The following is a 16,828-nucleotide window of genomic DNA, read 5'->3' on the forward strand; positions in this document are numbered from 1 at the left end:
CCTGTCATCATTACTGACCACCACGAACCCCTCTCATCCCACGCCCATGAACCACATTTGTCTAGCAGTCTTAGGTATTATCATAGTCACCCTGCTTGTTATTAAAGCCCGCCAATAACAGAGCTGAAGCACTGCAGAGATATGTGCTACTCCAGAAAGACGCAACCGCTCTGCATCCGTGTCAGCCTGTTACTCTGGTTCACAATGTTTCTCTCTCACCCTCATCTCCCATTTGTACCATGCTGGTCCCCCAGATGGGGACCCACAGGACTATTTAATCCAAAATTTTGTTGAAGCACTGTTGCCACAAATTAAGTTTTTAAAAATGACAATAGTTAAATAAAACTGGTAAAAAGAAAACAAAATTTTCTTCACTATAAAATGTGGTGTTTGGCCAGACATAGTGGCCAAACTGTAACCCCAGCACTTTCAGAGGCTGAAGCAGGAGGATCACTTGAACCCCGGAGTTCAAGACCAGCCTTAGCAACATAGCAAGACCCCATCTCTACAAAATAAACATTAAAAAACAGCCAGGTGGGGTGGCATGCGCCTACAGTCCCAGCTCCTTGGGAAGCTGAGGCAGGAGGATCACTTAAGCCCAGGAGTTCAAGGCTGCAGTGAGCCAGGAATGCACCACTGCATTCCAGCCAGGGCAACAGAGACCCTGCCTCGAAAAATAAAAATGATAAGTTTAAGGCTCTCAGACCTAGATGCCCACACATGACTAGTCCACTGCTGCTTGCCCTGGCTAGGTGACGGTGGAACATGTCTCCTTAGGTAACTTAAAATTGGCAAGAGTGGGCCAGGCACGGTGGCTCATGCCTGAAATCCCAGCACTTTGGGAGGCCGAGGAGGGCAGATCACGAGGTCAGGAGTTCAGGACTAGCCTAACCAACATGATGAAACCCCATTTCTACTAACAATACAAAAATTAGCCAGGTGTGGTGGCAGGTGCCTGTAATCCTAGCTATTCAGGAGGCTGAGACAGAATTGCTTGAACCCAGGAGGCGGAGGTTGCAATGAGCTGAGATCGCGCCACTGTACTCCAGCCTGGGTGACAGAGCAAGATTCCATCTCAAAAAAAAAGAAGGATTCGGCTGGGCACATTGGCTCACGCCTGTAATCCCAGCACTTTGGGAGGCTAAGGCAGGCAGATCACGAGGTCAAAAGATTGAGACCATCCTGACCAACACGGTGAAACCGTGTCTCTATTAAAAATACAAAAATTAGCTGGGCATGGTGGCATATGCCTGTAGTCCCCGCTACTCAGGAGGCTGAGGCAGGAGAATCACTTGAACCCCCGGAGGCAGGGGTTGCAGTGAGCCAAGATGGTGCCACTGCACTCAAGTCCGAGTAACAGAGTGAGACTTCATCTCAAAAATATAAAAAAATAAAACAAGGCCAGGCACGGTGGCTCAAGCCTGTAACCCCAGCACTTTGGGAGGCCGAGGCGGGTGGATCACGAGGTCAAGAGATCGAGACCATCCTGGTCAACATGGTGAAACCCCGTCTCTACTAAAAATACAAAAAAAAATTAGCTGGGCATCGTGGTACGGGCTTGTAATCCCAGCTACTCGGGAGGCTGAGGCAGGAGAATTGCCTGAACCCAGGAGGCGGAGGTTGCGGTGAGCCGAGATCGCGCCATTGCACTCCAGCCTGGGTAACAAGAGTGAAACTCCATCTTAAAAAAAAAAAAAAAAGAAAAAAAAAACAAAAAAGATGAAAAAATTAAAAATAATGACAAACAAATAAATAAATAAATAATTGGCAAGAGAATAGGCTTCAGAGTAAGAACACCTGGGTCCACTGCCAGATTCACCACTTTATAGCTAAGCACCATGCCTGGCACACAATAGGTGCTCCGTAACTATGTGTTCAACTAGCTGTGAGGCCTTGCGCAGGAACTTATCTTCCTAAGCCTCAGTTTTCTTATACAAAAAGAGAGATTAATGTAATCTACAACTTAGAAGTCTGCTGGGGGATTCAATGAGGAAACATAACTAAAAATGCTTCAGCACAATACACGGCATACAGTAAGTTCTGCCAGAATCTACTGTTACTTTTACTAGCTTCTATTTTGATAGACCACTACTGTCAGCATCAGAATAATAAACAGACACATTTTATTAGAGAAGAAGGGCGAAGACCGGGCACAGTGGCCTACGTCTGTAATCCCAGCACTTTGGGAGGCCGAAGTGGGCAGATCACCTGAGGTCAGGACTTTGAGACCAGCCCGGCCAATGTAGCAAAACCCCATCTCTACTAAAAATACAAAAATTAGCCAGGCATGGTAGCAGGCACCTGTAATCCCAGCTATTTGGGAGGATGAGGCAAGCCAATGACTTGAACCTGGGAGGTGGAGGTTGCAGTGAGCTGAAATTACACCAGTGCATTCCAGCGTGGGTGACAGAGGGAGACTCCATCAAAAGAAAAGAGAAGAAGACTGGAGAAAGAATATAAGGCCTCCAAAAACAAATGAAATCCACTCTCCTCAGACCTGCTGTTTTCTTAAGCCAATCGCACTCCAGAAGTTTGGTCTGAGGGTTTGTCAGGAATTGGAGGTAACTGCTGACAGAAGAGGAGGCAGAAAAGGAAAGCCACTGGCCATGAGGGGAACTTCAGAGAAGGGTTGAAAGGGCCCAGCGGGGGCAAAAGACACTCACTGCCCTGGGAAGTTTTTCTTTTTTCTTTCTTTCTTTCTTTTCTTTTTCAGACAGGGTCCAGCCCTGTAACCCAGGCTGAAGTGCAGTGATGTAATCATAGCTCACGGCAGGCTTGACCTCCTGGACTCAAACGATCTTCCTGCCCCAGCCACCCAATTAGCTGGGAATACAGGTACACACCACCACATCCAGGTAAATTGTTTTTATTTTTTTACAGAGACAAAGTCTCACTATGTTGGCCTGGCTAGTCCCAAACTCCTGCCCTCAAGTGGTCTGCCCACCTCAGCCTCCCAAAGTGCTGGGATTACAGGAGTGCGCCACTGCACCCAGCCTATTCATTGACTCGCTGTTCTAAGCACATTACAGTTTTCTTGATGACCACCCATGAGAGGGGTGTTGATCCTGTCCCTATGTCTTGATAAGGACACCGGCATGAAGAAGGTTGGAGCCACTGAGCTGGAACCTGAGTCCAAGCCGCCGAGCTTCGGAGTGTGCCCTCCCCACCCTGACAGCACACTGCCTCCCTACAGCAACAGGCACAGCTGCAACTCCAACCAGGTACCACCCCATGTGCCCAAAACAAGAACTGGGAACCTACCTGCAGAAATGCAAGGTATCCCTGGGGCAGAATAATGGGTGCTTTAGTTTGTTTCAAACTGTCTTTACTGCTTTGCTAAATAATTAACTTTTTCATAACAGGTTTCTGTGTTTTTGAAGTCCCAGAGGGACTTGCAGAAGGAGAGTAATCATGTGGGTCTGAGCACACCATCTTCTCTTCAGTAGTAAATAACCACAAGAATAGACCCCCTCTGAATGCCTCAGGACAAAACACCCTTTGCAATTTCAGACACACCTGAAAGGGGAAGGTTGCTGGGCAGAAGACTTCAAGATTATCCCCAAGAACTGAGGATTAAATAACCTAGCTCTAGCTCAATTACAGTACAGAGGCAGCCACCTGTGTGGATTATTACATGAAGCCAAAGAAGCCACTTGGCGGGATATGAGTAAAGCATTTGCTGCTTTGGGGGGCAGAGCTGATGAGTTTCTTTGTCAAGCTCCTCTGGAGTTTGCAAGAGTCAAGTGACTGCTCTAGAAAAGAATCTCAGGTGCTTCATATGCTGGGATGGGCTGCTTCATCTAAACTAGGATGGTGTTTGCAAAACACTCCTGGGACAACTCATGCTATGGACTGAATTGCATCCCTTCTCAAATGTACAAGGTGAAGCCCTAATTCAAGGTGAAGGCCTTAATAAGGTAATTAAGGTTAATAAGGTCATAAGGGTGGGGCTCTGATCTCACAGGACCAGTGTCCTAATAAGAGAAGGGAGGTCAGGCACGGTGGCTCACACCTATAATCCCAGCACTTTTGGAGGCTGAGGTGGGCAGAACACCTGAGGTCAGGAGTTCAAGACCAGCCTGGCCGACACCACCAAACCCGGTCTCTACTAAAAATACAAAAAAACTAGTCGGGCATGGTGGTGCACACCTGTAATCCCAGTTACTCAGGAGGGTGAGGCAGGAGAATCAATTGCTTGAACCCCTGAAGCAGAGGTTGCAGTGAGCTGAGACTACACCATTGCACTGCAGCCTGGGGGACAGAGCAAGACTCCATCTCAAAAAAAGAAGAAGAAGAGAGAAGGGACACCAGGATGTGCCTGCAGAGAAAAGGCTACATAAGGACAGAGAGAGAAGGCAGCCAGCCATCTGCAAGCCAAGGAAAGATGCCTCACCAGAAATCAGCCGGGCTGGCACCTTGATCTTGGCCTTTCAGCCTCCAGAACTGTGAGAAAATAAGTTTTTGTTTTTGTTTTCATTTTTGAGACAGAGTCTTGCTCTGTCACCCAGGCTGAAGTATAATGGTGCAATCTCAGCTCACTGCAGCATCTGCCTCCTAGGTTCAAGCAATTCTCCTGCCTACACGTCCTGAGTAGCCAGGATTACAGGTGCCCACCACCACGCTCTGCTAATTTTTTTCTATTTTGAGTAGAGACGAGGTTTCACCATGTTGGCCAGGCTGGTTTTGAACTCCTGACCTCAAGTGATCCGCCCACCCAGGCAGGAGCCACCGTGCCAGGCGGAGAAAATAAGTTTTTGCTGTTGAAGCCACCCCATCTGTGGCCCCTTGTTAGATAGCCCAAGCAAACACCCTGGACACCCAGACGGACCCATTCTTCCTACTCCTCTTGCATGTGACACAGGAGGTGACGGCAGGATGGGGGAACGCAATTTAAAACTACCTTCCTCAAGATTTCTAGGATTCCTGACCCCTCATCTGTGCTAGATGACACCCAGGGTAGACAACAGCACTGTCCTTGAAGACTTCCTAAAGGTACAGGCACCACAGAAAACAGAACCCTCCCAACCCCCACCCCAGCCACCCACACACAGTATTAACCACAGACCACGTCTCTTCCAAGTGTAAAGGGTCAAATGCAGACATGGTGACATTTTTTTCTTCAGAGATTCAAGATGTAAGCTCTGGATATGTCCCAAACTTGCTCAAGATGCCAAATAATAAAACGATTTAGTTTCTAAAAAATTGTATGAGTCAAAACAAGGAAAACAATCTATGCCTGAGTCACTAGCTAAACTGGAGTGTGTTTAAGGGCATGTAATCAGCAAAAATACACAGGCAGGGCCAGCAACTTCCTCAAAGACAGAAAGCAGCTAAGGGAGACCCAGACACCATGCTCTATGGAGGCCTGAGAAGCGGCTGACAAAGCAAACCTGTGTATCTGAGATGCTGGGACCTCACCCCCAGCCACAGGAACTCTTGGGAAATAGAATGCCAGACACCTGCTGGGGCACAGAGGGATGCCTGCCACCCTACATAGGGTGCCTACAAAGGTGCAGGCTGGAAGGTGTGATCTCAGGAGCTGTTGTCCTTAAAAAAAAAAAAAAAAAAAAAAATGCCCGTAAGTCAAAAACACAGTGTTCTTTACAATAGCTGTGCCTCACACCCAGAGTAGTCTAATCCATCTATACCAAGGTGCAGCCCACACAGAGACAGAATCGTAGGTGCTGGAAAGGTGGTGAGGCATTAGATTCCAGCAAGTCACACGGTGGCTTCTTTTTCCCATCTTCAGTCCGTTCCATTACTTTCAGTTCAGCATCAGGATATCCTGAACACTATTTTTTTTTTTTTTTTTTGGAGACAGAGTCTCGCTCTGTCACCCAGGCTGGAGTGCAGTGGCGCGATCTCGGCTCACTGCAACCTCCACCTCCCAAGTTCAAGTGATTCTCCTGCCTCAGCCTCCCGAGTAGCTGGGGTTACAGGCGCGCACCACCACACCCAGCTAACTTTTGTATTTTAAGTAGAGACGGAGGTTTCATCATGTTGGTCAGGCTGGTCTTGAACTCCTGACGTCGTGATCCACCCACCTTGGCCTCCCAAAGTGCTGGGATTACAGGCATGAGCCCCCACACCCAGCTCCTCAACACCTTTCTAATGAGACTTGCTGACCCCGCTCTTTTTTCCCTTTGGCTTATGAAAATTGATTTCTCCGGTGTTTTTTCACCATCAAAATGTATTATCTTGGTCTTTCCTTCTTGCCTTGGACCAAGGGAGAGACACTAACTACTCTGACAACCTTAAAGGGGACCCCAGGGATGTCACCAACAAGCATGACCTTGGCGACCAAATCCAGCAATCAGAACTTTATTGGGGTTTTTTTCCCTACATTTTTTTTTCCCCTAAATTTTTTTTTTTTTTTTTTTTTGAGACGGAGTTTCGCTCTTGTTACCCAGGCTGGAGTGCAATGGCGCGATCTCGGCTCACCGCAACCTCCGCCTCCTGGGTTCAGGCAATTCTCCTGCCTCAGCCTCCTGAGTAGCTGGGATTACAGGCACGCGCCACCATGCCCAGCTAATTTTTTGTATTTTTTAGTAGAGACGGGGTTTCACCATGTTGACCACGTTGGTCTCGATCTCTTGACCTCGTGATCCACCCGCCTCGGCCTCCCAAAGTGCTGGGATTACAGGCTTGAGCCACTGCGCCCGGCCTCCCCTAAATTATTAACTTCTTTTTTTTTTTTTTTGAGACTGAGTCTCACTCTGGTGCTGAGGCTGGAGTACAATGGCGCCCTCTTGTCTCACTGCAACCTCCGCCTCTCGGGTTCAAGCAATTCTCTTGCCTTGGCCTCCTGAGTAGCTGAGACTACAGGCATGTTCCGCCATTCTTGGCTACAGAAGTTCATTGTTTTCCTCAACTGAAGTCAAGCAGTCATCACTGGGTACAGAAGCGGTGATTTCTTGGCCAGTGGGTCCATAAAGCATGGCCTGATGGCAGGATTTGGCTGTTTTGTCTTAAGCCCTACTTTTCCAGCACAATCCCTTTCGGAGAAGCACTTTCGAAAGGGCTGAGCACAGGGGCCGCACCAGAATGGGCTTTCCCGCACTGCTGATCACACCACTTCTGGTCTTTCTGGTGGCTACAGAGCTTCCCGGAAGTATGAAGACTGAGATACTTGCCACAAGCTGTGGCCAAAAAGAAGCAACACCCAGCCCTCTTATGAATAACGAAAGCGGGTCTCAGTCAGAACCCACAACAGGCAACCATAGCCAGGCACACTTAGTAAGAGTTTTCTTCCATTGTCTTCATTTTACAGTGATCAGCTATTTCAGTCAACTCATACTGGTTCTCAATTTGCAGTAATGAGAGAAAGTTTTCTTTTTCAAAAAATAAAGGCATTCAAGTTTGTTTAAGTGTATCATTAAAAGTAAACTAGAGTAGACCAGGCGCGGTAGCTCATGCCTGGCATCCCAGCGCTGTGGGAAGCTAAGGCGGGTGGATCACTCGAACCCAGGAGTTTAAGACCAGCCTGGGCAACATAGTGAGACTTACCTCTACAAAAAAATAAATAAATAAAATGAATAATAAAGTAAACTATAGGGTAAGTAACAGTGCTGTGGTAAACAAAAGACAAGGGAAAAGCAGCCAGCTACATACTCACCCACCCTGTGTCCCACAGACCGAATGAGCTATTAACACCTACTCAGCCAAGTTCAGGGCTGAGGAGCGCCACGGTAAACCACACACACTCATTATATAAAAAGTGCAGCCAGCCATTCCCACACAGCCTCATAGTGTCTGCTCACTTCCTGCTTCACTCTTGAATCAGAGAATGCTGGGTGCTTCCCAAAACCTCTTCTTCCTTAGCAACAAAAACTCATTTCCTTTTTATCGGGAACAACTGCCCCCTCTGCAGCCAAAGGGGGCCATGAGATGAATGCTGGCCCAAGACATGAGGGGGTACCGTGAGCAACTTCTAGTGAAGGTGGGGGCTGCCAGCGTTTTTGTACCAAGAGCCCATTCTACAGTCTAGGAATGGCCATGGGCTCCTTTTCAGGAAAATGCATTAAAATATATAAAACATACAATATCACAAAGCAAACAAATTCTATCACAACAGAATGGTCATAACTGAGGGTCGGGCGCAGTGACTCACGCCTGCAATCCCAGCACTTTGGGAGGCCAAGGCGGGTCAATCACGAGGTCAGGAGTTTAAGACCAGCCTGGTCAAAATGGTGAAACCCTGTCTCACCATTAAAATACAAAAATTAGCTAGGGCGTGGTGGTATGTGCCTGTAATCCCCAGTGCTCGGGAGGCTGAGGCAGAGAATGGCTTAAACCCGGGAGGCGGAGGTTGCAGTGAGCCAAGATTGCACCACTGCACTCACACTCCACCCTGGGCGACAGAGCAAGACTCCCATCTCAAAAATTTTTTTTAATGGTCATAATTGAAGAAAATACATTTCACTCAGAGCTAAATGAAAAGCATTGTCATTTTTTCCCTATCCAAGCTCAGGCCCCGAAATCCTATATGTAGAAATAGAGGAAGTCTCTCCTTTACCCTCTCCTCTTTCCTCACACCTGGAATGAGAATGAAATGGCTGGAGCTAAAATGACTATGTCGGTCTACGAGGCAAGACAGGAGGAGTCCCAGTCCCTGATCACCATGAAGCCACATGCTGGCCCCAGCCTGCCTACCCCTGGGTAGAGATAAATTTCCATCATATATCTCTGAACCACAAGAACTTCAAGAAGAGTAGATCTGAATGGTTTTGTATACAAAAATTAAACCAACCGTCGGTTTATATAACGGTGTCTGCTCACTTCCTGCTCCACTCTTGAATCAGAGAATGCTGGGTGTCTCCCAAACTCCTTCTTCCTTCCCTAGCAACAAAAACTTTTTTTTTTTTTAATTGGAAACAACTGCCCCCTCTGCAGCCAGGGGAGGCCATGGGACAAATGCTGGCCCAAGACATGGGTGGGATACGAGGAGCACCCATTGGTTTACGTAATAGTTGGTATATTCTTTGTTATACAAAGCCATTCAAACCGAGTCTTCCTTGCTATACTTCTAATACTTTCTCTAAGTGGTAAAGTTGAAAACAGTTAAAGCCTGATCTTTAGCAACATTTAATCATCTTGGAGAGACACATTCTTCTCTCCAAGGTACCAAAATGAGTTCTCCAGAGTTACAAAGGAAATCCAACTAGAACAGATCCTCTGTAGCTAACTGCATACGGGAGGCAAACCCTGAAACCTGGAACCACAGAATTCTATGGCAATGCCGCCCCACCCTGAAGCATGCCATTCAGCACACACATAGGCCCAAGCACCATGCACTAGCCATGACTGTGGAAATCCACAAGCACACACCACACCTCCAGTCTACACCCGGGACATACACACCTGACTTTAACCACAGTCCCATGGCTATAAGCCCAAAGGCACTGCCATGAGGCAGGGGCCAAAAGTCACAGCAGAGCTGGTGGAGGTGGCTGAGAAAGTACTTACTCATCGTCATGGACTCCGGCACTGAGGCAGAAGGTAACAGGCTGCTCAGAGGACTTCCTTGGCCTGGAGAGCTAGCTTCCACACTAGGAAAAAGCAGGCGGGAGGAAGTCAGACTCAGCCCCTGAAAGTGCACAACCTCACCATTCCAAAAACTTGCAGAGGTCGGTTCACTCCAGTACCTCTACTTAAAGTTCTAGGACAGAAGCAGTCATCGGAAATCAGTTGGACCTCAGTGTCTGAGGATTCCGTATGTGGGAAATCATCTACTCACTGAAATGTATTTGTAACCCCAGAGTCAATACTCAAAGTGCTGTCACAATCATTCACGAACATGTGCAGAGGCCAATAACTTCAGTCCCTAATGTGCATGTTCCCAGCTGAAGTCGAACAGCTAGGACCGCAGATCTTACACCTTAAACAAGCATTCTCTTTGCAGTCTATTTACTGTCATCTTTTCAGCATTTTTTTTTTCACTTTTCTTTTTTTTTTTTTTTTTTGCACAATCTCAGCTCACTGCAGCCTCTACCTCCCAGGTTCAAGCGATTCTCCTGCCTCAGCCTCCCAAATAGCTGGGATTACAGGCCCATGCCACCACCCCTGGCTAACTTTTGTATTTGTAATAGAGATGGGGTTTCACCATGTTGGCCAGGCTGGTCTTGAACTCCTGACCTCAGGTGATCCACCCACCTCAGCCTCCCAAAGGGCTGGGATTACAGGTATGAGCCACCACGCCTGGCCTTGTTTTTCACTTTCATTGGTGATTTTGTTGTTTAAAACGTCCCCAAGCAACAGTGCTGAAGTGGCACTGCTGCCTAGCGTTCCTAAGCACAGGAAGGCTGTGATGTGCCACATGGAGATAATCTGTGAGTTAGAGATGCTTCATTCAGGCATGGGTTACAGTGCTGTTGGCAGTGAGTTCAATGTTAATGAACCAATCATATACATTAAACGAGGTGTCTTTAAACAGGAACAGACATAAAACCAGGTTATGTATTAATCAGCTGACAAAAATGTTGTGACCAGGCCAGGTGTGGTGGCTCACATCTGTAATCTCACTGCTTTGGGAGGCCAAGGCGGGTAGATCACAGGAGGTCAGGAGTTCAAGACCAGCCTGGCCAACATGGTGAAACCCCATCTCTACTAAAAATACAAAAAAATTAGCCAGGCGTGGTGGCATGTGCCTGTAATTCCAGCTCCTCGGGAGGTTGAGGCAAGAGAATTGCTTGAACTTGGGAGGCGGAGGGTGCAGTGAGCCAAGATTGCGCCCCAACCTGGGCAACAGAACAGAACTCCATCTCAAAAAAAAAAAAGACTCAATCTGAACATAAATGTGAAGTAAGTGCTTGCCCTTTAATCCTAGCAGATGCACTCCTATCTTTAAAAAAGAGTAAAATGCACAGCTGTAAACAAGACATTTCAATGCCAAAGGCAACTGGGTTTCTTCAGATTAACCTGTACCGAAGTCCAGAATCCGGGAGAACATGGTCCTCTAGTCCTGTCCCATTCTCCAGGCTACCGAGGGGGGCATCTGTGCAGAGAGAGCAATCAAAGAAAGAAGGTCACTTTTCTCATTCCCTGTTCTCCATAAGACAAAGACACAATGCAGACATTGGCTCATCTGCTACATCGGTTGACTAGGACAGCCTTCTCCATCTCGCCTGCATGCTGGATTTTAGTCAGCTGTTTCCTGTTGTTCAGAGATCATCTCAGTCTTGACATCAGTCACTGCAGAAATAGAAAGCCCTATACTTGGCTGGGTGTGGTGGCTCACTCCTGCAATCCCAGCACTTTAGGTGGTCAAGGCAGGTGGATCACCTGAGGTCAGGAGTTCAAGACCAGCTTGGCCAACATGTTGAAACCCGATTTGTACTAAAAATACAAAAATTAGCTGGACATGTTGGTGCACATCTATAATCGCAGCTACTCAGGAGGCCGAGGCAGGAGAATCGGTTGAACCCTGGATGCAGAGGATGCAGTGAGTCAAGATCATGCCATTGTACTCCAGACTCCAGCCTGGACAATGAAGGTAAAACTCTGTCAAAAATAAAAAATAAAAAAGGCTGGGCATAGTGGCTCACTGTAATCCCAGCACTTTGGGAGGCTGAGGAGGGCGGACCATGAGGTCAGGTGTTTGAGACCAGCCTGGCCAATATAGTGAAACCCCTTCTGTACTAAAAATACAAAAATCAGCCAGGCATGGTGGTGGGCACTTGTAATCCCAGCTGTGCAGGAGGCTGAGGCAGGAGAATCGCTTGAACCTGGGAGGCAGAAATTGCAGTGAGCCAAGATCATGCCACTTCATTCTAGCCCAGGTGACAGTGCAAGACTCCATCTCAAAAAAGAAAAAGAAAAGAAAAGAAAGCCCTATATTACCCCTTAACCGGTGACTTTTTTTTTTTTTTTTTTTTTTTTTTTTGAGACAAGGTCTTGCTCTGTCATCCAGGCTGCAGTACAGTGGTATGATCAAGGTTCACCGCAGCTTCAAACTCTCAGACTCAAGGGGTCCTCCCACCTCAGCCTCTCAAGTACCGGGGACTACAGGTGCATGCCAACACAACCAGCTAGTTTATTTTTAATTTTTTTGTAGAGATGGGTCCCACCATGCTGCCCAGGCTAGTCTGAAACTCCTAGGCTAAAGAAATCCTTCGCCTTGCCCTTCCAAAGTGCTGGGATTACAGATGTGACCAACTATTCCTGGACTGTGACATTTTGGCCTTGAGCCACCTAGAATTACGCATGAAGTCCATATTCAGAACCAACGTCAGAATCGGTAAAATAAATCAGCTTGCTATTGGACAAAACCGCTCCTGCATGTAGTGCCTCAATTCAGACACTGGGGGGCAGCATAGTCTAATTTCTGACAATGTCTGCGGCTTTCTAAAAAAGCCACTTTTCCCTGCATTAAGTGCATTTAGGAAAGGCATTCACAAGAAGTGGGGCCATACGTAGTCTCTGGAACTAACAGGCTAGGGACATGAACAATTTTCATAAATGTATTTGCTGCTGTTCCAGTTTCCTTTCAGGAAAACGTGCAAATCCATGAGCCTCGGGCTGCATGGTGACATTAAGGCCAGTATCGCCCAGGAGAAGGCTTGCTTATTCAAGAAACTTCTTGGGCTGCGCAGTGGCTCATGCCTGTAATCCCAGCACTTCTGGAGATGAGGAAGGTGGATCACTTAAGGTCAGGAATTCAAGACCAGCCTCGCTAACATGGCGAAACCCTGTCTCTACTAAAAATACAAGAATTAGCTGGGTGAGGTAGTGCATGCCTGTAATCCCAGCTACTTGGGAGGCTGAGGTAGGAGAACGGCTTGAACCCAGGAGGTGGAGGTTGCAGTGAGCCGAGACTGCAACACTGCACTCCAAAAACTCTGTCTCAAAAAGAAAAAAGAAAAAAAAAAGAAATTTCTTAATAGTGAATGCCCCCTATGGAACCAGCGCTGTGTCAGGGACAAGGAAGATGGCAATGGAGACAGCATGTCTCAATTCCTTCCACATCCATCCTCCACGCCATTCTTTGTGTCTTTGCCTGGCTTACTCATGGCCCCCCAAAAATCCCCAGCTCTTTAAGGGCTGAACTTCAAGGAAACTTACCAAGAAAAAGAAAACAAAATTTAAACCTTTTTTTCTACCTTGCTGTCTGCATCAAGTTATTGTGCTGACTCCAAATTTGCAAAAAGTTCAAGTCTACTTCACCTCCCCCTTTTCTCAGAGGCAGGGTTTTGCTGTCACCCAGGCTGGAGTACAGTGACACAATTATAGCTCACTGCAGCCTCTAACTCCTGGGCTCAAGAGATCCTCCCACTTCAGCCTCTTGAGTAGCTAAGACTACAAGCATGAACCCTCATGCCTGGCAAATTTTTTAATTTTCATTTTTATTTTTATTTTAGATAAAGGGTCTCACTATGTTGCCCAGGCCAGTCTCAAGCTCCTGGTCTCAAGCTATCCTCCCGCCTCAGACTTCCAAATGTTAAATCTTAATGCACGTAAAACTCAATGAGAACTCTCAGTAAAGGTGGCATCAGCTCACCCCATAATGGATCCTGGCTATCCCAGGCACTCATCCTCCCACCTGGTCAACTGGAATTGCCCAAGGAACCCCTCCCTCAGTCCCCCACCCCACCAACCCCTCCTACTTGGTGCTCCCATCTCTCAGCCTTCCTAACACTAATCTTCCGCCCTCTTCCCCACCATCTTTTCTCTGATTCCTGAGTGAAGGTGGCCCTAAATCATGGCCCCATGGCCCTCTGTCACCCTCAGCCAATCTGGCAAGGTTTTGGCTACAGCTCTCACTCTGTGAAGATGACAACACTCAAGCCCTCACCTCTGGCCAGGACCTGTCTTGAATCCCAGTTCCACATCTCTAACTGCCTTCTAGAAAGCTCTACCGGGATACCCTGCTGTGCCTACCAACAGATCCCATCTTAAGTCCCTAGGCTACAAGCTCACAAGGGCATGGCACCCACCCTCCAAGCCATCACAGAGCTAGGGGATCCAAGACCGCTCGGTGCCATGAAACTACCTCCCTCTCTTTGCTCACAAGTCATGTCCACTGCCCCATAGTTCAAAGGCTTTGAACCATCTAAGGGGCCTTCTACAGCAGGTGTCCTGAGTTCTGTCTCATCCTTGCTAACCTAACTCATCCAGAGTCAGACCATTCCCTTAGGCAAAGAGAGGTACTCCAACACGCATAGTGGAAATCCACAGATAGGGCAAAGGGAGGGATCCACCCAGTATTCCAGACACGACACCCACACGGACCCAGGTGATTGACCACAGGCCCCTTCACAATGCACACCCACGAATGGCTCCCACTTGTTGTAGGCCTGACGCTCTGGGTGCACACATCATAGACAGTCTCATCCTCAAGGCCCCAAAGACAGATACCATTATCTAATTTTACAGATGAGGAAATGAACCTCGAAGATTTAAGCAACTTGTTCAAGATCACAGAACTAATGAGTACAAAAGTTTGAACCCTGGTCCATCCAATGGCAGAGTAGCATACAGGCCCACATCCAGCAGGATAATTGAATTATCCAGGAACCCCAAGCAGCATGTGACCAGTATAAGCTGACTGGAAAGCACAGTTGTGGCAGTGTCCGGCCAGCCACCACACCACTGATGATCAAAACAGTAAAACTGCCCATCAAGAGCTAAGTGCTAAAACCAATCACATCAGGTCAAGGCAGTCCCTCCTCAACCTCAACAAGCAACTCCCAACATCCAACGTGAGGACAAGGAGAAACAGAACTTTAGGCTCAATGGGGAAAAAAGGGTTTGAGGACCTGAGGTTTCAAAGGAACCTAGGAAAGACCTTGGAAATTATGCATTTCCTAAAACCCAACACTAAATACAGGACCCTCAATGAAGAGACGAGCAGTCGCATCACCTTGTAGTGACAGGTGATTTTTCACCCCTGTTTACTAATCCCACTCGAAAGAAACATGGGTAGCCCTCCCTCCACTGCAGCTGTAAAGCGATGTTGGTCAGTTTGCTTTGCTCAGGTGTAGACACCACGTACTCCCAGAGGAACCATGCATGGTCCCCAATCCTCATCTGCTCATCTGGGGTGTCCTCTTGCAACCTGGGCTGCTGTACCCTTCTGTGAATGGCTCTGTCACCCAAGAAAAGCAACTCCAAAGTGCCTCCCTAAACCACAGAGCTGTCTCTTCCAAGATTCAGGAGAATTCCTTTCAGGGCTCTCATTTCTTTGCTCCTTTCTCCCTCCCAAGACTCAGCTGGAGAAAGCATCCTCTCCTTCTAGCCAGTGCCTCCATTCCTTGTCCATCGTCCTCCCTTCGCCTTCTCTAACTATCCTCCCGGCAGTGACTGCAAAGGCACCAGCATGTTCAAAGATGACAAAAGTCTCCTAAGGCAAGGAGCCCTCCATGTGGGAAGTCTCCCTTAAAAGACGAAGTGGCTCCAGAATGAGAGGGAATGTCAGAATGTTGCTAAGGGAGGAAGACGTCCCTCAGAAGGGACAAGAGGCAGAAACAGAGCAAAAGGAATGGAGTCTCAGGAGAAATGCTGGCAGTGGCCACCTGGGCAGGCAGGCAGTCTTGGTACCACCGGCCTCACACCTCCCATGGAAATGGGGCATCAGGACAGAAGGGGCTTGATGCAACCTGGTGTTCCAATCAGGCTACCCACTCCCTTGAATCTCAGTCCAACATCCTAACACGGCCCTGGAATAATGTTCCTTCCTATGCCATGTCTCGCCCCTGCACGCAGCTCCCAGGCTGTCCCAGCTCGCAAGCCCCCTGACGGCTTCATTACTGCAGTGAATGGAAATACTGGCTGACGCTTGCACACATCATCTCTAGACAGTGCAAGTAACATCAGCTGGAGCTTGGGTCCCATCAACAGTGAGAAGATGGAGCGGAATCCACAAGCTGACAGCCGGATGTGGGACCACAGGAAATATGCAAGGACTCAGGAGGCTGATGGAGAGCTACCTTCCCTAGAGACGCTTGTTAGGGAAAGCCCAGAGTGGGAGGAAGAGCTCTGGCCTCTCTAAGACCAAAGCCCAACATGCATGAAAAAGGTGGCCCAGATGTCTGATGGTTCAGGGGGCTCAGCTAAGATGCAAAGGAGCTGCTGAAACAATCAGACCACCCACTGCAAGCACCTCACGCCCTGCAATAACTCAGGAGCCCACTCCAAGGCGCCCTCGGTGTCAAACAGGAAATTGATCCATGAGATGAAGGCACACATTCAACACTCCCCAGGGGTCCTAGACACACCCTGGGACCACCTGCTCTCTCCCAGCCCCGGCCCCTCCTCAAATCACTTGCCTGCATCTACACTGCTGCTAAACAGGCAACAGCAAGGTCACCATCCCCCTAATCTTTGGCTATTTGGAGCAACAATGGTCTAGAGATGTAGGACTTCTGTGGCCTGGCCTGCAGACATGAGCTAGGCCTACCAGACTGTCACTTTTAGGAGACCTCAACTGAAACCAAGTGAGAAAGTCCAGTTGGTACGGGAGGTCATGTGACTGAGGCAATGGTATGTGCCAAGGAGGGTGTGAGAATGAACAGGGAGCAAAGATGAGCTAGAAAAGGTCAGGTGCAGTGGCTCATGCCTGTAATCCCAGCACTTTGGGAGGCCAAGGAGGGCAGATCAGCAGAGGTCAGGAGTTGGAGACCAGCCTGGCCAACATGGTGAAACCCACAACTCTACTAAAAATACAAAAAAATTTAGCCAGGCCTGGTGGCACGTCTGTAATCCCAGCTACTCCAAAAGCTGAGGCAAGAGAATCACTTAAACTCAGAAGGCAGAGAGTGCAGTGAGCCAAGATCATGCCACTGCACTCCAGCGTGGGCAACAGAGTGAGACTCTATCTCAAAAAAAAAAAAAA

The 16,828-nt window shown here is 48.1% G+C and overlaps 1 protein-coding gene across 3 annotated transcripts in view; it reads right to left on the bottom strand.

Annotated features, from left to right (window-relative positions):
• SNX29 (sorting nexin 29) overlaps positions 1 to 16,828 on the bottom strand; it is a 596,746-nt gene that overhangs the window by 483,040 nt on the left and 96,878 nt on the right. For 2 of the 3 annotated variants that reach the window (XM_039477976.2, XM_074382213.1), the window contains exons 10-11: positions 10,918 to 10,993; positions 9,466 to 9,548 (exon numbers count right to left, since the gene is read on the bottom strand). In XM_039477976.2, the coding sequence (XP_039333910.1) occupies positions 9,466 to 9,548; positions 10,918 to 10,993 (159 nt within the window). The remainder of the gene's footprint in view (positions 1 to 9,465; positions 9,549 to 10,917; positions 10,994 to 16,828) is intronic. The other variant, XM_074382212.1, reaches the window with a different exon arrangement.

The sequence above is a fragment of the Saimiri boliviensis genome, chromosome 12 (genome assembly GCF_048565385.1).
Source record: "Saimiri boliviensis isolate mSaiBol1 chromosome 12, mSaiBol1.pri, whole genome shotgun sequence".
NCBI classification, from domain to species: domain Eukaryota; kingdom Metazoa; phylum Chordata; class Mammalia; order Primates; family Cebidae; genus Saimiri; species Saimiri boliviensis.